Here is a 25,383-nt window from a genome sequence, read left to right as displayed (position 1 = left end):
AACAAGAAACCAGCTCGGCGAGCCAACCAACCTCAACAACCTCAACTTAAAAACAGAGAATTGTTGTTACACATGTACACAGTGTTGGTGAGGTTGCACCTGAAGTGCTATAATAAAAACAGAAATTGCTGGAGAAACTCAGCAGGTCTGGAAGTATCTGTGGAGAGAAAGAAGAGTTAATATTTCGAGTCAAGTGACCCTTCTTCATAAATACTGTGGAGTACTGTGCACAGCTTTCATTCCTGCATTCAAGAATGAATCTACTGGTATTGGAGGCAGTTCAAAAGAGACTCACTCAGCTGATTCCAGCAATGAGGGAGTTGACCTGGCCAGAACAGCAATGACAGGCTTGGCCTTTATTCATTAGAGTTTAGAAGAACGAGGATGGTCTCACTGAAACATAAAAGATTCTGAGGAAGATTGACAGGCTGGATGTTGAGAAGATATTTCTCACTTCAAACTGGGGATATTCATTAAAACTGTGATCCTTCTGTCAGAGGGTAGTGATTGTCTAGTGTTTTCTACCTAAGAGAGTTATGGAGCCACCATCACTGAAAGTGTTTAAGGAGGAGGTCAATAGATCATTGAAACATCACAGATTTTAGGGCAATGAGAGGATGGCTTGAGAGGAGTTGAGGCCTGGGGCAGAATCTGCAATGATCTTACCGAATGGGACGGCAGGCTTGAGGGCTGAATAGTTAACTACTGCTCCTGTTTCTTATGTTACTACATTGATATGGCCTTAACATTTCAGCCGCCTGCATTCTCACTGCAGTTAAAACCATTTATAAACTGGGAGGGATGGCGCTGTGGTGGTAGTATCATTGGGCCAGGGACTGGGCTATTATGCTGGGGAACTTGGGTGCCAGTCCTACTGCAGAAACTGGTGAAATTTCAAGCCAATTAATAAATCTGGAATTGAAAGCTCGTTTCAGGAGTGGTGACCTTAAACTGTTCAACTGCTCTTGGCAGGATGGACTTCATTCCCCAGGAGTGCTTGATCCCAAGGAAGGCCCAGCGCTGCCGATGATATTAAACTGCCTGTTTAATATTTGCTGTGACCAACCTTCCCAAAAGTAAGCAATGTGAGGCTTTCATATGCCCTCCAGCTGACAGGTGGGACCCCCTGTTGCTGATATTAAATACCACCTCAATATCTGAGCACTTATTCTGAACGGACACAGTGTAGGTGAAACGAGACCAAAATCAGTTGTGCTGTTTCGTTGGTGGCCAAGGTATTAATGGAAGCTTTGGTTGTCTGTTCAGGTGATGTCAGATTCTCCTAGTGCTATTTGAAGAGGAACAATGAGATCTCTCAATGCATTACTCCATATTTATCATCAACAAACAACAGCCAAAAGAAAACAGGTTGAATGACTAAATAGAAAACAATTGAGTTCTGAAGAAGGGTCACTGGATCTGAAACATTAACTCTGCTTTCTCTCTCCATGGGTGCTACCAGACCCATTGAGATTTCACAGCGATTTTGTTTCAGGTCGAATGACTATTCATCTCATTTGCTGTCTCTGTGACCTTACAGGTGGATATCTTCAATATTTCTGCAGCACATCGTAAGTTCAACTTTACTCCATTTAACTCTATCAACAAACTCCCTTATTTTTCTCACATTGGCTGTTTACCTGAAGTGTCTTTTCAAGGTGATTCATTGAATATCAAATTGTGTGTGGACAATGTCTGGGGGATATTGTGATGAAGGCTCATGATTCTTATTATTATTTTGAAAAATGGCTCCAAGAATATTCCAGCAATAATATTGTGAAGATTTATGCTCCAGAACTTGCCTCGTCCCTAGCCAAGCTGTTACACTCCAGCTACAACACTGGCATCCACCCGACAATGTGGAAAACTGTCCAGGTATGCCCTGTACATGAAAAGCAAAACAAACCTAACCTGGTCAACTACCTCATCAGTCTACTCTCAATCATTGACGGAAGGTGTCATCAACAGTGTTATCAACCAACACTTGCTGAGCTACAACCTGCTCAATTAGGCTCAATTGGGGCCATTCAGCTCCTGACCTCATTACAACCTCAATTCAAACTTTGACAAGATGGTTGGATTCCAGAGCTGGGGTGAAATTGAATGTCCTTGACATCAAGGCTGAATTTGATTCAGGATGGAATCAAAGAGTCCTAGCAAACCTGGAGTCAATGGGAATCGGATTAAAACTCTCTGCTGGTTGGAATCATATCTTACACATAGGAAGATGGTTGTGGTTGTTGGAGGTCAGTCATTTCAGCTCCAGGACATCCTTGCAGGAGTTCCTCAGGGCAGTGTCCTAGGCCCAATCATCTTCTGCTCTTTCATCAATGACCTTTCCTCCATCATAAGATGAGAAGTGGAAATGTTCCACAAATGATTGCACAATGTTCAGCACCATTTGCGACTCCTCAGATACTGAAACAGCCCAGATTCAAATGCAGCGAGACTGCAGCAACTCAAGAAGTTAGCTCACTACCACCTCCTCAAGGGCAACTCAGGATGGGCAATAAATGCTGGCTCTGCCAGTCATGCCCCTTAATCCCATGAACAAATAAATGTTTTGAGCCAATATATCTGGTGTTTACACAGTCAAATTGAATTTGCAGCTTCAACCATTTTCTTTGGAGTTTGCGAGGGAAGGGCCCACCTCTCTGTTTGGACATATTCCTGGAGGTGGTATCACATGACCTCCAGCCTTCAACTGCCCTGCCCCTCCCTCCCTCCCCATTGGTTGTTCACCATGTCTGTGTGCACGATGCTGATTGTGACTATCAGCCAATCAACCTCTCCTCTAAGGTCTCATATCTCGAATGGCTCTTTATCAAAAGTTTCCAAAGAAATCTTTTGAAAAATACAACTGTTCTAATGCTCCCATAATTTGCAAAATTTGCAATAAATAAAACCATAAGACTTTGGAGCAAATTTCATGGGGAGTGGGGTGTATTAAAAGCCATTTGCAGTGTAACATCTAGTCTTCTCATGTTGTGCAAGAAAGATGAAAACATTTTCAAGAAGTAAATAGTATGACCTGCTGATGGGGGAGAACCTGTCTTTTCAAAAATCTAATTCCAATTTGTTGTTCATCAAATGCATTGGACTAAATAATTGTTATACAGAAGCACAACAAGCATCGCTATATAACTAATCATTTGGGAGTAGGGAATTGGGTATTGCTGAAAAGAGACACATTTTGTTGAAGATTTTTATCTTGTGCTTATCAGGATATTTCACAATAAATACCAAAGTAAAAGGAAAACCACATTTATGCTGCAGAGAGGAGAGTGCTGATTGGTTGGCGAATGGAGTCTGATTCGTAGATGCGTTGCCTTGGAGAATGCATCAGTTAATGATGACTGGCAGTTAACCACCAAGCCTTTTAACATTTCCAATCAGGCAAGTTGACTTTTGATTGGTCGAGACATTTCTCTGAGAAATGAAAAATAGAATGGCTGGTACCTATTTTGTTGAGTAGAAACAGGCACAATGAGTGTATATGGTCTTTATATCTGCAAAATACATGACCCTAGATATTAATATATGTACCTTTCCACTGGTAAGCTGAGAACCAGAACGCACAGTCTCAGAACAAGGGGTAGGCTAGTCAGAGGGTGCTGAATTGTTGGAATTCTCTATGCCAGAGGGCTAAGAAGCTCAACTATTGGCCATTTTGAAGCCAATTAAATAGATTTCTAGACCCTATTGATATTCAAGGATATGGGTTGGTGGATAAAAGTGACAAAGAGGTGGCTGATCAGTTTAAATGGTGGAGCAGGCTCAACAGGTTGAATGGATTGCCTTTGCTCATTTTCTTATAAAATTCTATCTAAAATTTGGGCCCAAATATCTGTAAACCTAAATCTGAGCCAAACACAAGAGTGCTCCTGCAGCTACCCTGAATCAAACGCTTCCTTTGCTTTCTAGTTCATCCCAATGAGTCAGGTTGGAACATTGTGCAAATTCTTTTTAAATACGGCAACTGAAAACTGACACATGCTTTAAGAAGGGAAGTAAGTGAGAGTTTTACTTCATTCTGGTGTCCTCTGGAGGGATCACCTCACGAGTATGAGTTGGTCCATTCAAGTTCACCACAAACAGTGAGATTGTTGGATTTTCTTGGCCAGCCTACAGTCAAACAGATAAGAATGGATATGACATTAGAATGAAGATGATAAATTTTAACAGTTTCAGCAGGACGTGTCTAAAAAATACATAGTTAATTGTTCACCGCAGTTAAATATACGTGTTAATCAGCAGCTTTTTTATATTTATTCATGGGATGTGGGCATTAATGTCCAGCATTTACTGTCCAAAGAATCAAACATTGCTGTGGCTGGAGTCACATGTAGGCCAGATAAGAGATGGATGGCAGATTTCTTTCCATACAGGACATTAGTCCAGATAGTTATTGAAAAATAATAACTGACAACAGCAAGTGTTAGGCAATCTTTTTATTCCATTCAATTCAAATTTCACCATGTGCCACAGTGGAATTTGAACCAATGTCACCAGGGCATTAGCCTGGGGCTCTGGATTACTAGTTCAACAACTTTACCACATGCCATCGTCCCTCTGTTAAGAGGGGGTAAGAAGATAAAGAAGTGAGAAGATAAGAGAAGTAAAATGAGGTGAATATCTGGGCAATAGTGATCATAATATAATATGATAATATATCTGACAACATAAAATTATTCAGACGATGTCAGTGAAGAACGTCAATGTGTCAAAAACCAAGTTAATAAATCAGAGAAAGGCTGATTTTGAGGGACTGAGAATATGACTTGGAAAAACAGCATGGACTCCTATATTGCCAAACAACAATGTAGAAAAATAATGGTAAACATTTCACTGGAACGCTGAAAATATATACCATGTTAAAAAGGAAGAATGCTCCAAATGAATTTAGACATTAGGGAACAGCTTCAGAAAAGCTTTTATATTATATTACATAGACACATTTCTGAAAGAAAATTTTCCAAAACTCTTAAAAGCTCAAAAAGAGACAGACCCAGGTAGAGGTAATGCAATGCATTTTGTGTGCGGTTAGTCTTCATTTTGATCCAAATATTTTACTTTGAATAAACGTGAAAAACCTGCCCACATTGTTGTCTGTAGGTCGCTTTCCTCTTTAATAGTTACCTTCGGATAAGGATACGTCTTTCCGGTGGGATAAAGGGAGCTAAGGTACATCGGGATTTCCATCGTGTGGACCTTTGAATCATTAATTGTAGCGTAGGCCAGCCTGGCTCCATCTGGAGACCACCAGTGAGCAATATTGGTTTTCAGAAGTTCTTCTGTGAAGATAAACAGAGTGGTATCATTTAAGAGAGATGACTAAAAACATTCTACTGGGTAGAGGCACTTTGGAGAAGCAGTACACATTTATAGCTGATGTCCAAATATGGTCAAGTAGTGACTTAGGTGGTACATCTCTAAGATGTGTGCAATTACGTGTAGCCCGATAGCCCGAGAAACATCTGTTCCCTCTGTCACCACAGAAGTCAGCTCAGTCTTCCTGGGAATCAACACAAGGAAAGCGATGGACCCGGACAGTGTCCCTGGCTGACTCAGATCCTGTGCAAACCAACTGTCAGATGTATTCACCAACATCTTCAACCTCTCCTCCTACAAGTTGAAGTTCCCACCTGCTTCAAGAAGACCACCATCACCCCCATACCCAAGAAAACACATGCAGTGTGCCTTAATGCCTACCGCCCAATAGCTCTGACTTCAATAATCATGAAGTGCTTTGAAAGGCTGGTCATGGCCTACATCAACTCCAGTCTCCCAACCTGCCTTGATCCCCTACAATTTGCCTACTGACATAACAGGTCCACAGCAGACACCATTTTCCCAAACCTGCACTCATCCTTAGAACATCTGGACAACAAAGGCACCTATGTCAGGCTCCTGCTCATTGACTACAGCGTCACCTTCAACACCATTATCCCTGCCAGACTGATCTCAAATCTCTGAGACCTTGGTCTCAGCTCCGCCCTCTGCAACTGGATCCTCAGCTTCCTGACCCATAGGCCACAATCAGTGATGATAGGTAACAGCACCTCCTCCCCAATAACACTCAACACTGGAGCCCCCCAAGGATGTATCCTCAGCCCCCTACTGTACTCCCTGTACACCTACGACTGTGTTGCCAAATTCCAAATGAACACCATCTACAAGTTGGACAGATAGCTACCAATGACAAGGCAAAAGACAGAAAGGAGATAGAAGGCTTGGTGACATGGTGCAATGAAAACAATCTGTCTCTCAACATCAGCACAACTAGAGAACTGATCATCGACTTCAGAAAGGAAGGAGGAGAACTCGCCCCCAACTACATCAACAGAGCTGAGGTTGAGAGAGTGAAGAGCATCAAGTTCCTCAGATTTGACGATAACTGACAACCTGTCCTAGATTTCCCATGTAAATGTGACAGTCAAGAAGGCACAACAATGCCTCTTCTTCCTCAGGCAGCTCAGGAAATTTGGCATGTTCATAAGGTCCCTCACCAACTTCTACAGATGCACCATTGAAAGCATACTGTCCGGATGCATAATGGCCTGGTATGGCAACTGCTCTGCCCAGGACCGTAAGAAACTACAGAAGGTGGTGTGCACAGCCCAGACCATCATGAAAGCGAACCTTCCATCCATGGACTGCATTTACACAGCTCACTGCTGTGGAAAGGCAACCAACATCATCAAAGACTCATCCACCCTGGTAATGATCTCCTACAACCTCTTCCATCAGGTAGAAGGTACAGACGTCTGAACACATGCACAAGCAGGTTCAGGAACAGCTTCTTTCTGTTCGTTATCAGACTGTTAAATGGATTCTAGCCTCAAATAATGTAACCTGCAATGTAACCTGGATGGTTGTAAGTCTTTTTGATCTGTACATGCTTTTCTTGCTGCTCATAAACAAAGCTTTTCACTGTATTTCAGTACATGTGATAATCAATCAATCAATCATTTGCCAGCATTTAGCCCATATCCGTCTAAACTCTTCCTATTCATATACCCATCTAGGTGCCTTTTAAATGTTGTAATTGTACCAGCCTCTACCACTTTCTCTGGCGGCTCATTCCATGCACACACCACCCACTGCATGAAAAAGATGCCACTTGGGTCCTTTTCAAAATTATTCCCCTCTCACCTTAAACCTCTGCCGTTTAGTTTTGGACTCTACCACCCTGGGAAAAAGACCTTGGTTATTCACACGGTTTCAGTTCCAGTTTTATGAAATGAATTCAGATTTCACCCACTGTCATGGTGGGATTTGAGCTCCTGCTCTCAAGCATTAGTCAGGGCCAGTGCATTATTAGCTGAGTGACATTCCTAATCTGCCACCTTCACCACTGTGATGCTTCCTGTGGATGATACTCACTGTATCAATAGTGGAGGGATGGCTGCTTAAATTGGCACATGGAAGGTAACATTCCTTGTTGCCCATGGAGTTCTTGAATGTGCTACCCGAAAAGATGGGGCTAACAGATTCAATGATAACCTTCAGAAGGAAATTGAACATATACAGGAAATTGAAAAATTTGCAAGTCGGTGGGGAGAAAGTCAGGACTGGTAAGGAAAGCTCCATGATCTCAGGACGAGGAGGAGGAGAAATTTCTTTAACCAGAGAATGGTAAGCTTGTGGAGTGAACACAAGAAGGAGACAGATACGGTTCTTAGGTCTAAAAGAATGTGGGATTTTGGGGAAATTTCAGTCGTCTAGTGGAAAAATTAATACGGTAGCTGAAATGGTTGTCTGAGGGACAGTTATCAGTCAATCATCTGAAGCCTGAATACAGCCTCAATAGTTGTTAATTGCTATTGAAACTTAATTAGTGTGAGTCACCTCATCTTACCCAGCTGTCTTTACAAAAGGCCCTGTTAAAAGCACATGATCACTAAGCTTTGCATGGTCAGGAACCAGAGAGCATATTGGGAGTGAGTCACAGCGTGAGTGAGTATTTGGGGAATTTGGAGGCAGAGTTGGGAATTCGATGCAGAGGGTAAGAGGTGCTTTTTGCTTGCTTTGTTTTGGCTAATGGTTTGTAAGGTTTTCTTTAAAAAAGAAACAAGGATCAGGATCCTAAAACAAAAGAGTGACATCACAGATAAATGGTAATCATAGAATCCCCACAGTGTGAGTACAAGTGAGGCAGGTACAGGGATAATGGAGGTAGTGCTGATGGAACCTCAGCCCTTGAGTTTGTCTAACAGGTTTGAGATTCTCACTCCCTGTGTGGATGAGAGTGGGGGCTGTAGGGAGGGCGAGCAAACTGATCATAGCACCACAGTACAGGGAGCCATTCAAAAGGGGGAGAAAAGAGATATGTAGTTGGAATTGGGGATAGTATAGTCAGGGGAGTAGACACTGATCTGTGGCCAGGATTGAGAGTCCTGAAGGCTGTGTTGCCTGCCTGGTCCCCGGGTTCAGGATATCTCATCTGGGCTGCAGATGAACTTTGAGTGGGACAGTAAAAGATCCCAGCTGTCATAGCTGACGTGGATACTACTGATATATGTAGAAAGAGGAAAGAGGTTCTGCTGAGGGAATATGAGGAGCTAGGGGCTAAATTAGAAAACAGAACCAAAAACTATAATCATCTCTGGATTACTACGACCTGAGCCATCAGCAAATTAGCACAGGGTAAACAAGATTAAAGAGGTGAATAAGTGGCTCAAAGATTGGTGTGAGAGAAATGGGTTTGAATTCATGGGACATTGACACCAGTACTGGGGAAAGAGGGAGCTGTTCCAATGGGATGGACTCCACCTGTATCATGCTGGGACCAGAATCCTGGCAAATTGCATAACTAGGACTGTGCGTAAGGCTTCAAACAGCGTGTGCGTTGTGGGGGAAGGGGGTGTGGATTCAGTGCATGGAAAATTATGGGCAAAGTTAAAAGGGGGAGAGCTCAGCAGAGGTTATTAGTGTTTCCAGACAAACAATAAGATGGATAGGCTCAGGAATCTAACTTCAGGCACAGCAGATAAGGGGGCAACTATGAGAAGGGGGGCAGTCAATGCAAGACCCAGGGTGTTGGACTTAGGCACATGCAGTAGAAGAAACAAGGCAAATGAGTTTGTAGGACAGATTGAAACTGGCAGGTGCAATGTTGAGGGCAATACCAGAGATGTGGCTGTAAGGGGATCAGGGCTGGAAACTAAATATCGATGGATTTGTGTCCTATTAAAACAGCAGGTGGGGGGAGGGGTGCAAGGTTGCCTTGTTAGCAAGAAATGAAATTAAATCGGTAGCAAGAAGTGATGTAGACTCGGACACTGTCTCAGAGTGAAGGGACAATGCTTTAGAACTGAAATGAGGAGGAATTTCTTCAGCCAGAGGGTGGTGAATCTGTGGAAATCATTGCCTCAGAAGACTGTGGAAGACAAGTCATTGAGTATATTTAAGAGAGAGATAGATAGCGTCTTGATTAGTAAACAGATCAAGGGCTACAGGGAGAAGGAGAAGAATGTGGTTGAGAAACATATCAACTGTGATTGAATGGTGGAGCAGACTTGATGGGCCGACTGGCCTCATTCTGCTCCTACACCTTATTGTCTAAAAAACAGGAACAAGGTACAGAGTTGGATAATCAGCCATGATCATATTGAATGATAGAACAGGTCCCTACTTTCTATGCTTCTATGACCCCTGTATGTCTATATTCTACAGGAATGAAAGCTCTTTGCCATGTTGGGGGAAATGGTGGCAGTGACCAGTAATCCAAATGTTCTGCAAGCAGGAGTCTGAATCCCACTATGGCAACTGGTGGAATTTAAATCCAGTTAATAATCTCATCAATGGTGACCAAGAGAGCTATCATAGATTGTTGGGAAAATCTGTGATTCACTCATCCCCTTAAGGAGATGCGCCATCCTTCGCTGGCCTGTACTCCTGATGCCGGAACTGAACTGTGCTCTGAAGTGGCGCAGCACGCCACTCAGCTCAAGGGAAGATGGAAATGTGCAATGTTGGGTTTGACACTACCACCCACATAAAAACATAGCAAAATAAGAACTGGAGTTGGCTCTTCAAGCCTGCCCTGCTAATCATGGTTGATCATCCAACTCCATATCCTGTTCCTGCTTTCTCCCCTTAATCTTTGATCCTTTTAGACCTGAGAACTATATTACTTTAGCCCTAAGGCTGTATCTAAATGAATCTTATTTCAACATTAGAGGAGTTGTGAAGCCTACTGAATCACTTCATAACCATCAACCTTTTGAAGGAAAGTGCCTTTTCAAATGCTGAGGTCTCTCAGTTGGCCTGTGTTACCCTGGATTAAGCAGGAGGAAGATAAGAGCAGATATGTTGTCAAAATCTCCCATGAAAGATAAAAAAAAGCTGTGTCTCAGATAACGTGGCGATTGATATATCATATCGATGTTGCCAGTCAGGAAAAACCACCAATGAGAGAAAGGAGGAAGTGTGACTATCCCATAAGGACATTCCTCTGATAGCTTCCACCACCAAACAGCTTGCTGACTGACTTGCTTCAGTTCATACACTAGCACAATCATTTGATTTAAGTCAAATGGTGAAGTATAAAATGTGATCCAAAATCTTTTTCTTGACAATAGCCTGATTTACAAAATGCAGCAGCACATGCCTGCCTCCCTAACCACCTGCACCAACACTGTCCCATCGGTCTCCCTTCTATTTTTATATCTGGAAGTGTTTTTACCCACAACTTTCCCACCAACAAATCACACTGACTTTTTTGTTGTTTTTAATGGTTAACCACCACTACGAGCAGCCAATTGTAGGTTTACATACAAAGCAACACGAACCATCAATGGTGAGCTGTCTCTCTTTACAAGTGCTCAAAGTACACAATTCCAAATTCCCAATTTTAACAATCTAATTAATTAATTAATCATTCGTGAAGACTGCAAACATGGAGGTGGAACTGTAGGCATCCTTCCATACCTGCTCCTCGGTTAGAATCAACGCACTAAAGCGAAGAAAACTAGAAAGTCAAGAGAGGAGTAGTGTACACTGAATTTGTCCATTGATGCCTTTAGGCAAATTTTCTCCTTGTCCTGGTGGATGATTTTTAGGTTTGCTGCATGCATTTTACATTTTGAACATGCAATCACAACGTGATGAGTTAAATTCTGTCACAAAATGCCAAAGGCTATTAACAGCAGATCAACTTCTGAAGAAAATGTAACACAGCTCCTGATATGACCTCCTACATGGTATGGCCCTGGGAAAAAGCAAAGGATTTCTTAAGTGTGTGTTTGATTGAACTCCCTACAAATTAATCGGATTTATTGCAATCTGCCTGACAGGGATAACTCGTTTCACTGAGATAGGACCGACCCAATGCCCAACACCCAACTTTGTCCAGCATTGTCATAGAAACATTTCAGAAAGGTTTATCAGCTATTCTTTATTGATTCTTCTTTCATAGAAATCATAGAAATTTACAGCATGGAAGGAAGCCATTCAGCCCATTGTGTCTGTGCTGGTCATGTTGGGACTTGCCCTGCAAGCTGTGACCTGCAGTTTCCAGTGGTGGCCAAACAAGGCAGTAGCCATCCCCCATAATACCACGTTTCAACCCTTGGTCCACAGCTATTCAACTACTTTCCAAATGCAATGAGAGTTTCTGCCTCTGCCACTCTTTCAGGCAGTTTCGGACACAACCCCAACCACTGGGTGGAAAGAATTATTCTTGAATGTCCTCTAAACTTCCTACTTCTTATCCTACTTTTATGCTCCCTGTTAAGGGCTCCTGAAGGTCGAGGACTGAGGCCTCCTTATCCACTCCATCTAGCCCCTGATAATTTTGCACATTTCAGTACATATCACCTTTGATGCAAAAAAGAACCAAAAACTATCCAAACTATTCCCCCTGTTACCGAAAGTGTACATCAACCTTCTCCCAGATGTTTTTCCAGTTTGTGACAAACAAAAGACAAGAAGTTGATTTGGAATTTAATTAAACAGTCCCTCCTTTAGGCAACTCTGTATGGATCAACATAGAACACATATTCATTGCAACATTTACTTCTTAACTTCATCTAACTTAACTTCAATTTTAACTCACATCATTTGACTTCACTTTACCTCACTTTAACTCATTCACGTTTAATTCTAACTCTAGCTTTGTATATATACATTGATGTAAAAGCAGTTCGGTTCTGCTCAGTTGCATATCAAGTAAACACACAAATTGTTGGAGTTTGATGATCCAAAAAAAACCAAATACCTCTCTTACACATACACTACTAATATTCACATAAAATTGACACACTAGGAGGGTCTGATAACTGAACAGACCCCCCATTTACCTTCAGCAGGAAGACCTCAGATAGTGATCTTTCCCTACTGCACCTTAGCAACAGCTGACTCAAGCTTTAATGCATCCCTCAGAACGTGTTCCTGGACCTTGGAATGTGCAACGCTCGGTCAGGGTCAACTCCTTGTTGGGGAAGACCGTCATGTTTCAGACAGACCAAAGGATGTCTTTCACTGAGCTGATGGTCTTCCAGGCACAATCAATGTTTATCACTGTGTGCGTCCCGGGGAACAGACCGTAGAGCACAGAATGCCACATCACAGAGCTGCTCGGGACAAACCTTGGCCAAATCCACTGCATCTTCCTCCAGACTTCCTTTGCAAAAGCACATTCCAGATGGAGATCTGTGACAGTCTCTACCCTCCCGCAGTCACTTTGAGGGCAGCGTGCGGAGGCACAGTCCGACCGGGTGTACATGAAGGATCTCACAGGTAGTGCCCTTCTCACCACCAGCCAAGCAATGTCTTGGTGCTTGTTGGAAAGTTCTGATACTTTAGGGCCTGTACTTTACAAATACTGGTCTTGATTGTCACTCCTGCAAGAACCTTCGTGCTAGTAACTTTTATTCCAAAGTGTGCTCATTTTCTAGAAACTTCGTTGGCACTCAGCCTATGAATTGACTAAACCCAATCTCACCATGAAATCCCAGCCAATGGAGTTTACTGGTGAACAACTCCCAAATGTTTATATCAAGTCATTAACAGCCACATACCATACTGCACACAAGGTAATATGGTGCCATTATGTCTATCAGACCACCATAATGTCCCCCTTATTTCCTCAACACTGGAAACTGCAGGTCACAGCTTACAGGCAGGTCCCAAAATGTCCTGGCTGCTATTTAACTAAGGTCAGAATTTAAACTAGTTTGACCAAAGTTTCTAGCGTGCTTGAGTGTAGCTCTTAACCAGTCTTGTAGCCGCATCTCCTGCTGTCCACCCGAACACATCCCCAGATGAAGTTCTCCAGTCTAGGCTACATCCTTGAAAATCTCTTCTATGACCTTCCTTGTGCAATTATATCCAGTTCTGAGGAAGGGTCACTGGACCCGAAACGTTAACTCTGTTTTCTCCTCCACAGATGCTGCCAGACCTACTGAGCTTTTCCAGCAACTTTGTTTTTGTTCCTGATTTACAGCATCCACAGTTCTTTTGGTTTTTATATCCTGCTACAGTGTGATGATCTAATGCACATTGAGCTTTCATCTCTCTGATCTGGGCTTGGTCACTGGGCTCGCTTTACAAACTGGGTGGTCTGTGCCATGCTCAACTGGGGCCATAACGATGGTACTGAGGTACATGTGAACATAAAACTTAGAACAGTACAGCAGATTACAGGACCTTCGGCCCACGATGTTATACGGACCTACTATCCTACTAAGATCAAACTACCCTGCATACCCTACATTTTACTGTCCTCCATGTGCCTATCCAAGAGTCGCTTAAATGTCCCTATTGTATCTGACTCCACTAGGACTGCTGGCAGCGCATTCCACACGCCCACCACTCTCTGTGTGAAGAACCTGTCTTTGACACCTCCCGTATACCTTCCTCCAATCACCTTAAAATTATGCCCCCTTGTAATAGTCATTTCTGCCCTGGGAAAAAGTCTCTGGCTATCTATGCCTCTCATTATCTTGTAAACCTCTATCAAGTCACCTCTCATCCTTCGTCGCTCCAATGAAAAAAGCCCTAGCTCCCTCAACCTTTCCTCATAAGACCAGCCCTCCAGTCCAGGCAGCATCCTAGTAAATCTCCTCTGCACCCTCTCTAAAGGTTCCACATCTTTCCTGTAATGAAGTGACCAGAACTGAACACAATATTCCAAGTGTGGTCTAACCAGGGTTTTATAAAGCTGAAGCATAACCTTGCAGCTCTTAAACTCAATTCCCCTGCCAATGAATGTCAACACACCATATGCTTTCTTTACAACCCTATCAACTTTGAGGGATCTATGGACATGGACCCCAAGATCCCTCTATTCCTCCACACTGCTAAAAATCCTGCCATTAACCCTGTATTCTGCATTCAAATTCAACCTTCCAAAATAAATCACTTCACAGTTTTCTGGGTTGAATTCCATCTGCCACTTCTTTGCCCAGTTTTGCATCCTGTCAATGTCCCGTTGCAACCTACAACAGCCCTCCATGCTGTCCACAACTCCACCAACCTTCGTGTCATCAGCAAACTTACTAACCCACCCTTCCACTTCCTCATCCAAGACATTTATAAAGATCACAAAGAGTAGAGGTCCCAGAACAGACCCCTGCAGTACACCACTGGTCACCGAGCTCCAGGCTGAATACTTTCCATCTACTATCACCTTCTGTCTTCTATTGCACAGCCAGTTTTGTATCCAGGCAGCCAAATTTCCCTGAATCCCATGCCTCCTTACTTTCTGAATGAGCCTACCATGGGGAACCTTATCAAATGCCTTGCTAAAATCCATATATACCACATCCACTGCTCTGCCTTCATCAATGTGTTTTGTCACATCCTCAAAGAATTCAATAAGGTTTGTGAGGCATGACCTGCCCCTCACAAAGCAATGCTGACTATTTCTAATCAAACTATGCTTTTCCAAATAATCATAAATACTATCTCTCAGAATCCTCTCCAATAATTTGCCCACCACAGAAGTAAGACTGGCCGGTCTGTAATTTCCAGGATTATCCCTATTCCCTTTCTTGAACAAGGGAATGACATTTGCCACCCTCCAATCATCTGGTGCTACTCCAGTGGACAGTGAGGACGCAAAGATCATCGCCAAAGGGGCAGCAATCTCCTCCCTCACTTCCTGTAGTAACATTGAGTATATCCTGTCTGGCCCAGGGGACTTATCTATCCTCATGTTCTTCAAAATTTCTAGTACATCCTCCTTCCTAACAACAACCTGTTTGAGCATATCTGTTTGTTTCACGCTGTCCTCACAAACATCAAGGTCCCTCTCACTGTGAATACTGAAGCAAAGTATTCATTAAGGACCTCCCCTACCTCCTCTGACTCCACGCACAAGTTCCCTCCACTATCCCTGATTGGTCCTACCCTCACTCTGGACATCCTCTTGTTCCTCACATAAGTATAGAATGCCTTGGGGTCGTCCTTGATCCTACCCGCCAAGGTTTTCTCATACCCACTTCTAGCGCTCCTAAGTCCACTCTTCAGTTCCTTCCTGGCTACCTTGTAGACCTCTAGGCCCTGTCTGATCCTTGCTTCCTCAACCTTAAGTAAGCTTCCTGCTTCCTCTTGACTAGATATTCCACATGTCTTGTCATCCAAGGTTCCTTCACCTTACCATCCTTTCCTTGCCTCAGTGGGACAAACCTATCCAGTACCTGTAGCAACTGCTCCCTAAACAACCTCCACATTTCCGTCGTGCGTTTCCCTGAGAACATCTGATCCCAGTTGGTGCTCTGCAGTTCTTGCCTAATAGCATTGTAATTCCCCCTCCCCCAATTAAATACTTTCCCATACCGTCTGCTCCTATCCCTTTCCATGACTATGGTAAAGGTCAGGGAGTTGTGATCACCATCACTGAAATGGTCTTCCACCAAGAGATCTGACACCTGGCCTGGTTCATTGCCAAGCACCAAATCCAATATGGCCTCCCCTCTAGTCGGCCTATCTACATGTGCTGGAACAAAAGAGGTTCATTCAGTGGATACAGAAACTGCCAGCTAATTAAGAATTCCCAAATTTTTGGTATTGCATGAATAACACAGAGATGGTCTTAGAAATTGCAGTGGTGATATTTAACAGAAATAAAACATGGAGAAACAATCCGCCGTGTTGGTAAAAGTAGCTGGAACTGAGAAAATGAAGCCTCCACAGTAAGGTAGTGTTACTGAAATAGCAGAAGATATCGCCAAATAAGTTTCTCATGTACTTGATCAAGGATAGCAGATTTATATTTCAGGGATTTGGAGTTGGGTCTAAAATTAGTTGATAAAGCTGATGCATTTATAAACATCTTCAATCAGCAAGTGCCTTTCATGTGGATGATTCCATCTTTGTCTCCTCTTCGGTCACCAGACGGACAAAGTTTTCAGCCACTGTGGAAAATCCTCACCCGAAGGTTCCTTTCCAATTCACACTCCATCCTGATTTGGAATGAAACTGCCATTCCTTCACTGTCACTGGATCAAAATTCCAGCAGCATCGCAGTTGTACTTATATCAAATAAACTGTACTGATTCATGGCTGCAGCTCACCACCACCTTCTCAAGCAGGAAAAGGGATGGACAATAAACGTTGGCCTTTTGTCACCAAAGCTCACATCCCATGGAATTTTTTTTTTTAAAAGATGCTGTCCCACAGTCCCCACTGATCACCAATGCAGTTGTGATGCCCACTTTTGGCACAGTGTCAGGACTATGAAATTCAACGCATTTATTCCTTCATGACTGTGGTAAAGTCGTCGGAGTCTGAAAGAATATAATGCTGAAGAAGTGGACTATCACATGACTGCCACCCCTTGGATTAAATCATTCAGCTTTTGATTGTATGAAGCACATAACTTCAACTATCTCTCCTGGAATGTGGCTTTGTGATCTTAATAAACCAGAGATTATCCTGAAGCCGTGCTTTTTTTTGCTTCTCTGTTCTTAATAAGTTCCAGCTGCTGACATTTCACATTGCGTCACATTGCTCCTAGGATATTTATCTTTTCAACTCGATGGGTTCACCATTTTGCGGAGTAGAAGTATTTATGGCCTTGTTCAAAGGGTTTTCCTGCATTGTTTGTAGTCACATCAGTGTGTCCACACAACACTCCCAACACCATGTTAATCCTGGTGTTCACAGCACATAAGCCATGTCACATATTGCGGAGCTGATATTGGTAATTAAGAAGTGCAGCACGTTGGCTCAGTGGATAGCACTACTGACTCACAGCACCAGGGACCCAGGTTTGAATCTAGCCTCGGGCGACTGTCTATGTGGAGTTTGCACACTCTCCCTGTGTCTGTGTGGGTTTCATCCGGGTGCTCTGGTTTCCTCCCACACTCCAAAGATGTGCAGGTTGGGTGGATTGGCCATGCTAAATTGCCCATAGTGTCGAGGGTGGGAAATGTAGGGGGTGGGTCTGGGTGGGATGCTGTTTGGAGGGGTGGTGTGGACTTGGTGGGCCAAATGGCCTCCTTCCATGCTGTAGGGATTCTATGTCTACCAGCCGCTGCTGTGGAATTAGCTGACAGGCATCTTTAGATATTATGAATGGGAAAGAGTGGCAGGATTACAGAATGAGAACGGTTGTCAATTCTTTCCCATTCTCTTTACTGGCAGATCAATCACAGCTCCCATAACGTGCACCGCTGGCCTTTAAGTCAGAATCAGTTTGAAACAGGTTCCCTCTCAAGCTGTCTGAGAAAATTCTGATGGACTGTTTGCAAAGTACCTTTTCACAAGTGAGCTGGTGACTCGATCATTTGCATCGCAGTTTTTGGTGAATAAATGCCAGTTAGTAAACCCCATGTTTTCCAAACATAAAAGCATCTAAAGGTGACTAAAAAGCATTTCACTGAGGCCATATATCCTAAAATAATCTACTCCCCATTTGCCAGTGTTTGGCCTATATCCCTCTAAACTGTTCTTATTCATGTACCCATCTAGATGCCTGTTAAATGTTGTAATTGTACCAGCCTCCCCCACTTCCTCTGGCAGCTCATTCCATACATACACCATCCTCTGTGTGAAAATGTTGCCCCTTTGGAATCTTTCCCCTCTCACCTCAAACCTATGCCCTCAAGTTTTCATAGAATCCGTACAGTGTGGAAACAGGCCCTTTGGCCCAACAAATCCACACTGAACCTCAGAGCATCCCACCCAGACTCATCCCCCATAAGCCACCTAACCTAAACATCCCTGAACACTATGGGCAATTTAGCACAGCCAATCCATCTACCCTGCACATCTTTGGACTGTTGGACAGTTGCTTGTGGCTGGAATTGAACCCAGGTCCCTGGTGCTGTGAGGCAGCAGTGCTAACCACTGAGCCACCTTACCACCCTGTCTCTGAGCCCCCTTATCCTGGGAAGAAGACCTTGGCTATTCACTCTATCCATGCCCCTCATGATTTTATCAACAAGATGGCTGACAAGTGTCCTTACAGAGGCCCTTTAAGATAAATAAAGTGTTAGCTGGATAGACCGTGACAAAACATAGCCACTTGTCGGAGAGTCCCATCTGCAAGTTGTAAACATTAGGCAATCATTGATGGGCCCAAAAGACAATTCAGCTCAAACTTCTTTACCCAAAGCGTTTTGACTGTAAAAAGAAATGATTCAATTGGAAAAAAAAACAAAGAACAGTGGATGCTAGAAGTCAGAAACAAAAACAGAAATTGCTGGAGAAACTCACCAGGTCTGCAGCATCTGTGGAGAGAAAGTAAAGTTAACGTTTCAGGTCCAGTGACCCTTTGAGCTCTGAAGAAGGGTCACAGGACCTGAAATGTTAATTCTGCTGTTAATTCATCTGAACAGGTTCATTAGGAGATAAATAGACTGTGAAAAGAACGACAACTCCCACTTTCTATGACCTCAGGATGTTCTAAAATACTTCTTCTCTCCCGCTAAGTAGCCTGCCCTAAAGGAACATTGGGAATCATGGAGATATGTATGATTTATTTTTGTCCATAGTTATGTTGAGCGAACGACTACAGCAATTCACTGATGCCTTCTCCAGCAGAGTAGGAAACTCTCCTGCTCTTATCATCTGCCATTAGACATATTGGAAGTTTTTACAAGCTACTTAGAATAATAGAAAACCTACAGTGTAGAAGCAAGCCATTCGATCTATCAAGTCCACACTGACACTCCGAAGAGCATCCCACCCTTTAATCCCGCATTTCCCATGGCTAACACACCTAACCTACACATCTCTGGACACTATGGGCAATTTAACATGGCCAATCCAGCTAACCCACACATCTTTGGACTGTGGGAGGAAAACGCAGCACCCAGCAGAAATCCATGCAGTCGCCCGAGGGTTGAATCGAACCCAGGTCCCTGCTGCTGTGAGGCAGCGGGTGTTAACTACTGAACCACCATATCACACAACTTCCATAGCCATTAAGTCCTGGAAAGGGACTTAAACCAGGAGCTTTTGGCTCAGTAGCAGGGCCACTTGTAAGCCACACGATCTCCTTAAAGCAGTTTGCAAGTCGTGATGTACTTCTGAACTGCAGTCACTGTTATAATATTGAAGTTAACCAATTTGTGCACAGCAATATGAAACCGCTATCACATGAAGCAGTTCAGGTGAATAGCACACGTGCATTTGAAGCAAAAAAGCGGATGAGAGGGAAACAAATAAAATTATGTGAATTGGATTAGATAAGCATAAGTCCATGAAAAGTCCAGTTGGGCCAAATGGCTTCTTGCAGTGCTATAGACATGGTGTTACCAGAAGATTGCAATCAAACCCTCAGTATCAAATGGGATAGTAAGAACTGCCGATGCTGGAGGAACACAGCAGGCCAGGCAGCATCAGAGGAGCGGGAAACCTGACATTTCGGGTCAGGAGCCTTCTTCAGAAGTGGGCTCAGTATCAAATGTTGATGTCCTCACTTCAGCCTCATCCAGGTTTGTGCCCTCTGTTATTCCTTTAACTAACACCAGATGGACCCATTGCACAGCTTGATTTATATTTACCTAAATAGGCAGAACATTGCACAGGATCTGAAGACTGCACCATCTCATGCATTTCCTCAATGCAGTATTATGATGTAGGATGTCTGAATAAAACTTCTCCAGTCTCATTACAAAAACAAAATAATTCAAATACTGATGATTTAATCACACACATAATGCTTGTAAAATCAAAAGTCATAAAATTAGATGGTTTGAAATAAAATACAGACATTAAAATGGGCAATGGATATTGTTAATAAACCAAACCCTGTCTGGTTTCACATGGGCAATCCTGAGATTTAGGACTGAAATAAATTAAATAATGCCTGTATTTTGATGCCTCATTATCAAGGCAAATGAACTCTAAGTGACTCATGCAATTTCTTTGATTGGAAAAATTGTCGCACTGTGGGTAAACATTCCAGCAGATTCCCCAAACAGCTGTGAAATGAACATAGAGTGTTACAACACAGAAAGGAGGGTATTTGGTCCATCATGCCTCTGCTAGCTCTTTGAAAGTGTTGACCAATCAATCCCACTCTTTCCCCAATGCCCTGCATTTTCTTTCCTTTTTGAACTCACTGCCCAAAAGGGGGATAGAGGTAGAAGCCTTTGTGACATTTAAGAACTATTTTGATGAGCATTTGAAACACTACAGCACACAAGATGATGGCCCAAGTGCCAGAAAATTGATTTAGATACGGGCTTGATGACTGACTCAAACATGATGGGCTGAATGGTATCTTTCCATGCAGTTAAAAAAACCTCTATGACTCTACTGGCCCCAATATGGAGGTGCTGGTGTTGGACTGGGGTGGACAAAGTCAGAATTCACACAACACCAGGTTATAGTCCAACAGGTTTATTTTAAATCACAAGCTTTCGAAGCACTGCTCCTTCGTCAGGTGAAGTGACGACTGTGTAGAAATCAGACATGTAACGAAGAACAAAGCATGAGGAACTGCACGGTGACTCAGTGGCCTGCACTGCTGCATCGCAGTGCTAAGGTCCTGGGTTCGATTCCACCCTTGGGTGACTGTATGTGTGGAGTTTGCATGTTCTCCCTGTGTCTGCGTGAGTCTCCTCTGGGTGCTCTGATTTCCTTCCACAGTCCAAAGATGTGCAGGTTAGATGGATTGACCAATTGTGTTCAGGGATATGTAGGCTAGGTGGGTTAGCCATGGGAAATGCAGGGTTATAGGGATGGGATGGGTCTGGGTGGATGCTCTTTGAAGGTCAGTGCAGACTCAATGGGCTGAATAGCATCTTTCTGCATTGCATACGTGTTTTGTTTAAGATCATGGCACCAATTTCCAGGAGGACCTGGGTGAAATGGGAAGACAGATGGAAGATGAAATTTAATGCAAAGTGTGAAGCAATGCAGTAGGAAGGCAAGTTGTAAAAAGGGTATAGAGTGTCTGCAAAGTGATCTAGATGGGTTAAGTGAGTGCACATCAATTTAACAGATGGTGGATAAGGTGGGTAAACGTGAACATTGTCAGGAAGAATTAAAAATAACTTATTATTTAAAGAGAGAAAGATTGCAGATCTTTGTTGTACAAAGGGATTTGAGTTTCTGGGTACATGAATCATAAATAGTACACAAATACAGGAAAATGAAATGTGTTGTTTATTGTAAGGGTAACAGGATTTAAGGGCCTTGGTGAGACTGCATCTACAATACTGAGTTTTAGTCTCTTTGTTTAATAAAGGGTATAACTGCATTAGATACAGTAAGGCGAAGATTCACTGAGATGATCCCTCGTGCTGCACAACTCTATGACAATGACTCTATGTTGGTGGTATGGGGAAAGGGGCAGTTGTGTTATAAGCGAAGAGTGGACAGGCTGGGCATTTGAAGAATGAGAGGAGATCTTATTGAAACACACATGGTCCTGTGAGAATTACAGGGACGGCTGTTAAATGTTTCCCCTTGTGTAGGATACAAGAACTAGGGGTCATATTTTAAAACTAAAGGGTTGGCCACTTAAGACGGAAATGAGAATTTATTTTTCACCGAGATCTGTGAGTCATTAACTCTCTTCCCCAGAGAGCAGTGGGGGCAAGGGTCATTTTTAAACTGCTTGACTAACACGGGAGTCGAAAGCTATCAGGGCTGTGTGGGTTCATGAAGTTGAGGTCACAACCAGACCAACCTTGATCTGACTGAATGGAGGTGTTGGCTTAAGGAGCCAAATAGCCCCACTCCTGCTGTCAATCCCTATGTTCATATGTTGTTGGTATAACAGGACGAAGAAAAAGGTGAGGGATATGAATTAAATTGGCGTAATTTTAAAAGGCGTGAGGAAGCAGGGATATGCATGTAAACAAATCCTTGAAAGCATCAGGTTAAGTTCAGGCGGCTGCCTAAAAGAAACCATATGGAATCCTGGTCTTTAATAATAGAGGAATAGAGTCCAAATACAAGGATTATAAACAGCCAAGCCTGGAAATACTCAGCAGGTCGGGGAGCATCATGGAGAGAGAAATGGAACTAATGTTTCATATTAATGACTCGTAGGTTCACAGAGCCATACAGCATGGATACGGGCTCTTCAGGCCATCACGTCTATGCCAATCAGCAAACACCAAACTACACTAATCCCATTTACCTGCACTTGGTCCATAGCCTACTACGCCCTGGCATTTTAAGTGCTTATCCAGATGCTTCTTAGATGTTGGGAGACTATCTGCCTCCACCACCCTCCTAGGCAGGGCTTTCCATATTTCTACCACTCTCAGAGTTATAAAAAGCTTTCCTCAGATCTCCTCTAAACCACTTGTTCCTCACCTCATGCCCACTGAGGTTTCAACAGAGACTATAATCTAGAATTTATGGCCTGTAATGACAGATGGTAATGTTCAAAACAGAATTGGATGCATGCTTCTGAGGAAAATAACTTTCCAGGGCATGCAGAAACAGTAGTGGGCTTAATTAGACGGGCATACCAGATAGCCAGTGCACAGTAGTCTCCCATTTGTGCAATAGCATTCTACAACACCATCATTCTATGAATGGTCTTGTGTCTGGTAATCAACAACGGGCAATGAGAAAAAATGTTGACGAAAAGTACTGAGCCAGGAGCAATAAAGAGGAATATGCAAAATGTGTCTAAATCCCATTTGCTGAACTCACAGAAACAGATTAGTCACAATAGAAATTGGATGCATTGTTCATACAAAAAATGCAGCACTTCTGATTCACTGCTCACTAGGGATGTGACTCAGCCTTTCAAAACTTGATACACATTCTGCTTCAGTGCAGTTTGTGAAGGAAGATTTCAGTCCATAACATTGGCACTCTTCTGTTTTTTACATTCTGTTATGTACCAGTTAGATGCAGCATCTGGAGTTTTCACTTTGTGATGTCTACCGAGGGCTATATTTGAGTGAAATGAACCCAGTAGACAAGTTGCTGTTTAATTGTCAAATCATTTTTCACATTGTCTTTTGCCACAACAACCTGATGCAAGTTGGAAATGTGGCAAAATAATTCCTACACCCGAAACTTCCTTTACTGACTGGCAAGAAAGGGAGAATGGAAAGATGGAGAGAGGGAGGAAGGGACGGAGAGATGCAGCAAGGTAGCATATTTTTCACAACGCATTTTACAAACAATGAGGCACCCACTTGAAGCAAAGTCACTGGTGTAATGTAGGAAATGTGGAAGACTGCACACAGCAAAATCCCAGAAACAGCAATGTCATTGATCAGATTATCATTTGTTTTTGTGAGATTGTTTGAAGGATAAATATAGGCCAGGTCACTGGGCAGGGGTTTGCCTACTCTTCTTTGAACCAGCACTGTGGAATCTTTTGCAATCACCTGACAAGACAGACTTGGTTTAATGTCTCAGCCAGAACAACAGAATAAATTAAAGAATACATGGCTTTGCTTGTTTCAACTTATGTATTATCCTGCTTAATTCCTATCTCAATGTTCTATTAGAAGGAATTAGTTACATCGTGTAGGTTGTAATTCTCTTCAGTTACATACTTAATTCAGTGTAATCAAATTGGAAGAGAGTCAAGTATTTAAACTTAGGCGAGCTGATGTGTTGTTTGCGACATTTTCTCCCCCGTTCGCGATGCTAGAATTAAAGAAGGAAAAGAACTCTGAGATCAATTCCCTAAACATTTTTAGAACCAAGAAAATTACAGCATAGCGACAGGCCCTTCGGCCCTCCAAGCCTGCACCGACATGCTGCCTGTCACAACTAAAACCCCGTACTCTTCCGGGGAGTGTGTCCCTCTATTCCCATCCTATTCGTGTATTTGTCAAGATGCCCTTTAAAAGTCACTATAGTATCTGCTTCCAATACCTCCCACCAGCAGCGAGTTCCAGGCACCCACCACCCTCCTTGTAAAAAGTTGCCTCATACATCACCTTTAAACCTTGCCCCTCGCATCTTAAACCCATGGCCCGTGGTAACTGACTCTTTCACCCTGGGAAATAGTTTCTGACTGTCCACTCAGTCCATGCCCTTCATAATCTTGTAGACCTCAATCAGGTCCCTCCTTGTCCAACCACCCCACCCCTGCCCTTTTATGAAGAAGCTTCAGACTGCTCCATAGGTCACTCAAAAGCAATATAATTACAATGCCTGAAAGAAAGAGGACATGGCCAATGAGCCCTTGACATTCTAACTACAGTTGGCAACGGACTGTTGTTTTTGGCACATTCTCTCAAGTGGACTAGACAGTCAATCATACAAGTTGACATTAACCTGCATGACAGGACCTCCGTGTGGAGGGGACATTTGTACAAAGACCACACTGTTAGGTCCCTTGCTTGACTTGTCTTTTTCCATAATTCTACTTGTTGTGTTTGGTCTCACAGCTGATATGCAATATAACTCTAACAGACACACTCATAATGTTATTATCCTATAATGGTATGTGACTTCATGGTATAAAGGTCTCAGTTTGCATCATACTGGGACCACTTACAGCATGACATGCTGAGGGAAACTGCAATAATTTGTAATCAAATTGCTCAGTATGAGGCCTTTATGGCAGTGCCTGTTATCGTGTTAGATGTAGATGTCATTTGCATAATAAATACATTAAAACATACATACAAAATAAATTCTACTGATACTTGCCATGGTATCTTACTGATATGTCTAGTATGTTATGGAAACTGACATCATTCTTGCCTCATCAGGTGCAAACTTTTTTGTTATAATTCCTACAGTGTGGAAGCAGGCCATTCAACCCATCAAGCTCACACCAACCCTCAGAATAGCATCCCAACCAGACCCATGACCCCAACCCTGTATTTCCCATGGCTAATCTACCTAACCAGGTGTCTGTGGACATGAGGGGTAATTTAGCATGGCCAATCCACCTAGCCTGCACACCTTTGGACTGTGGGAGGAAACCCACACAGACATGAGGAGAATGTGAAAACTCCACACAAACAGTTGCCTGAGGGTGGAATT

The 25,383-nt window shown here is 43.0% G+C and overlaps 1 protein-coding gene across 1 annotated transcript in view; it reads right to left on the bottom strand.

Moving 5' to 3' along the window:
* Nucleotides 1-25,383, bottom strand: part of dpp6a (dipeptidyl-peptidase 6a) — a 656,996-nt gene that overhangs the window by 131,675 nt on the left and 499,938 nt on the right. Inside the window, exons 9-10 of the mRNA XM_048605902.1 lie at nt 5,140-5,294; nt 4,028-4,125 (exon numbers count right to left, since the gene is read on the bottom strand). Of these exons, the coding sequence (XP_048461859.1) occupies nt 4,028-4,125; nt 5,140-5,294 (253 nt within the window). The remainder of the gene's footprint in view (nt 1-4,027; nt 4,126-5,139; nt 5,295-25,383) is intronic.

This window comes from Rhincodon typus, chromosome 2, assembly GCF_021869965.1.
Source record: "Rhincodon typus isolate 14 chromosome 2, sRhiTyp1.1, whole genome shotgun sequence".
Lineage (NCBI taxonomy): Eukaryota > Metazoa > Chordata > Chondrichthyes > Orectolobiformes > Rhincodontidae > Rhincodon > Rhincodon typus.
This window is presented reverse-complemented; position numbering and strand designations above follow the sequence as displayed.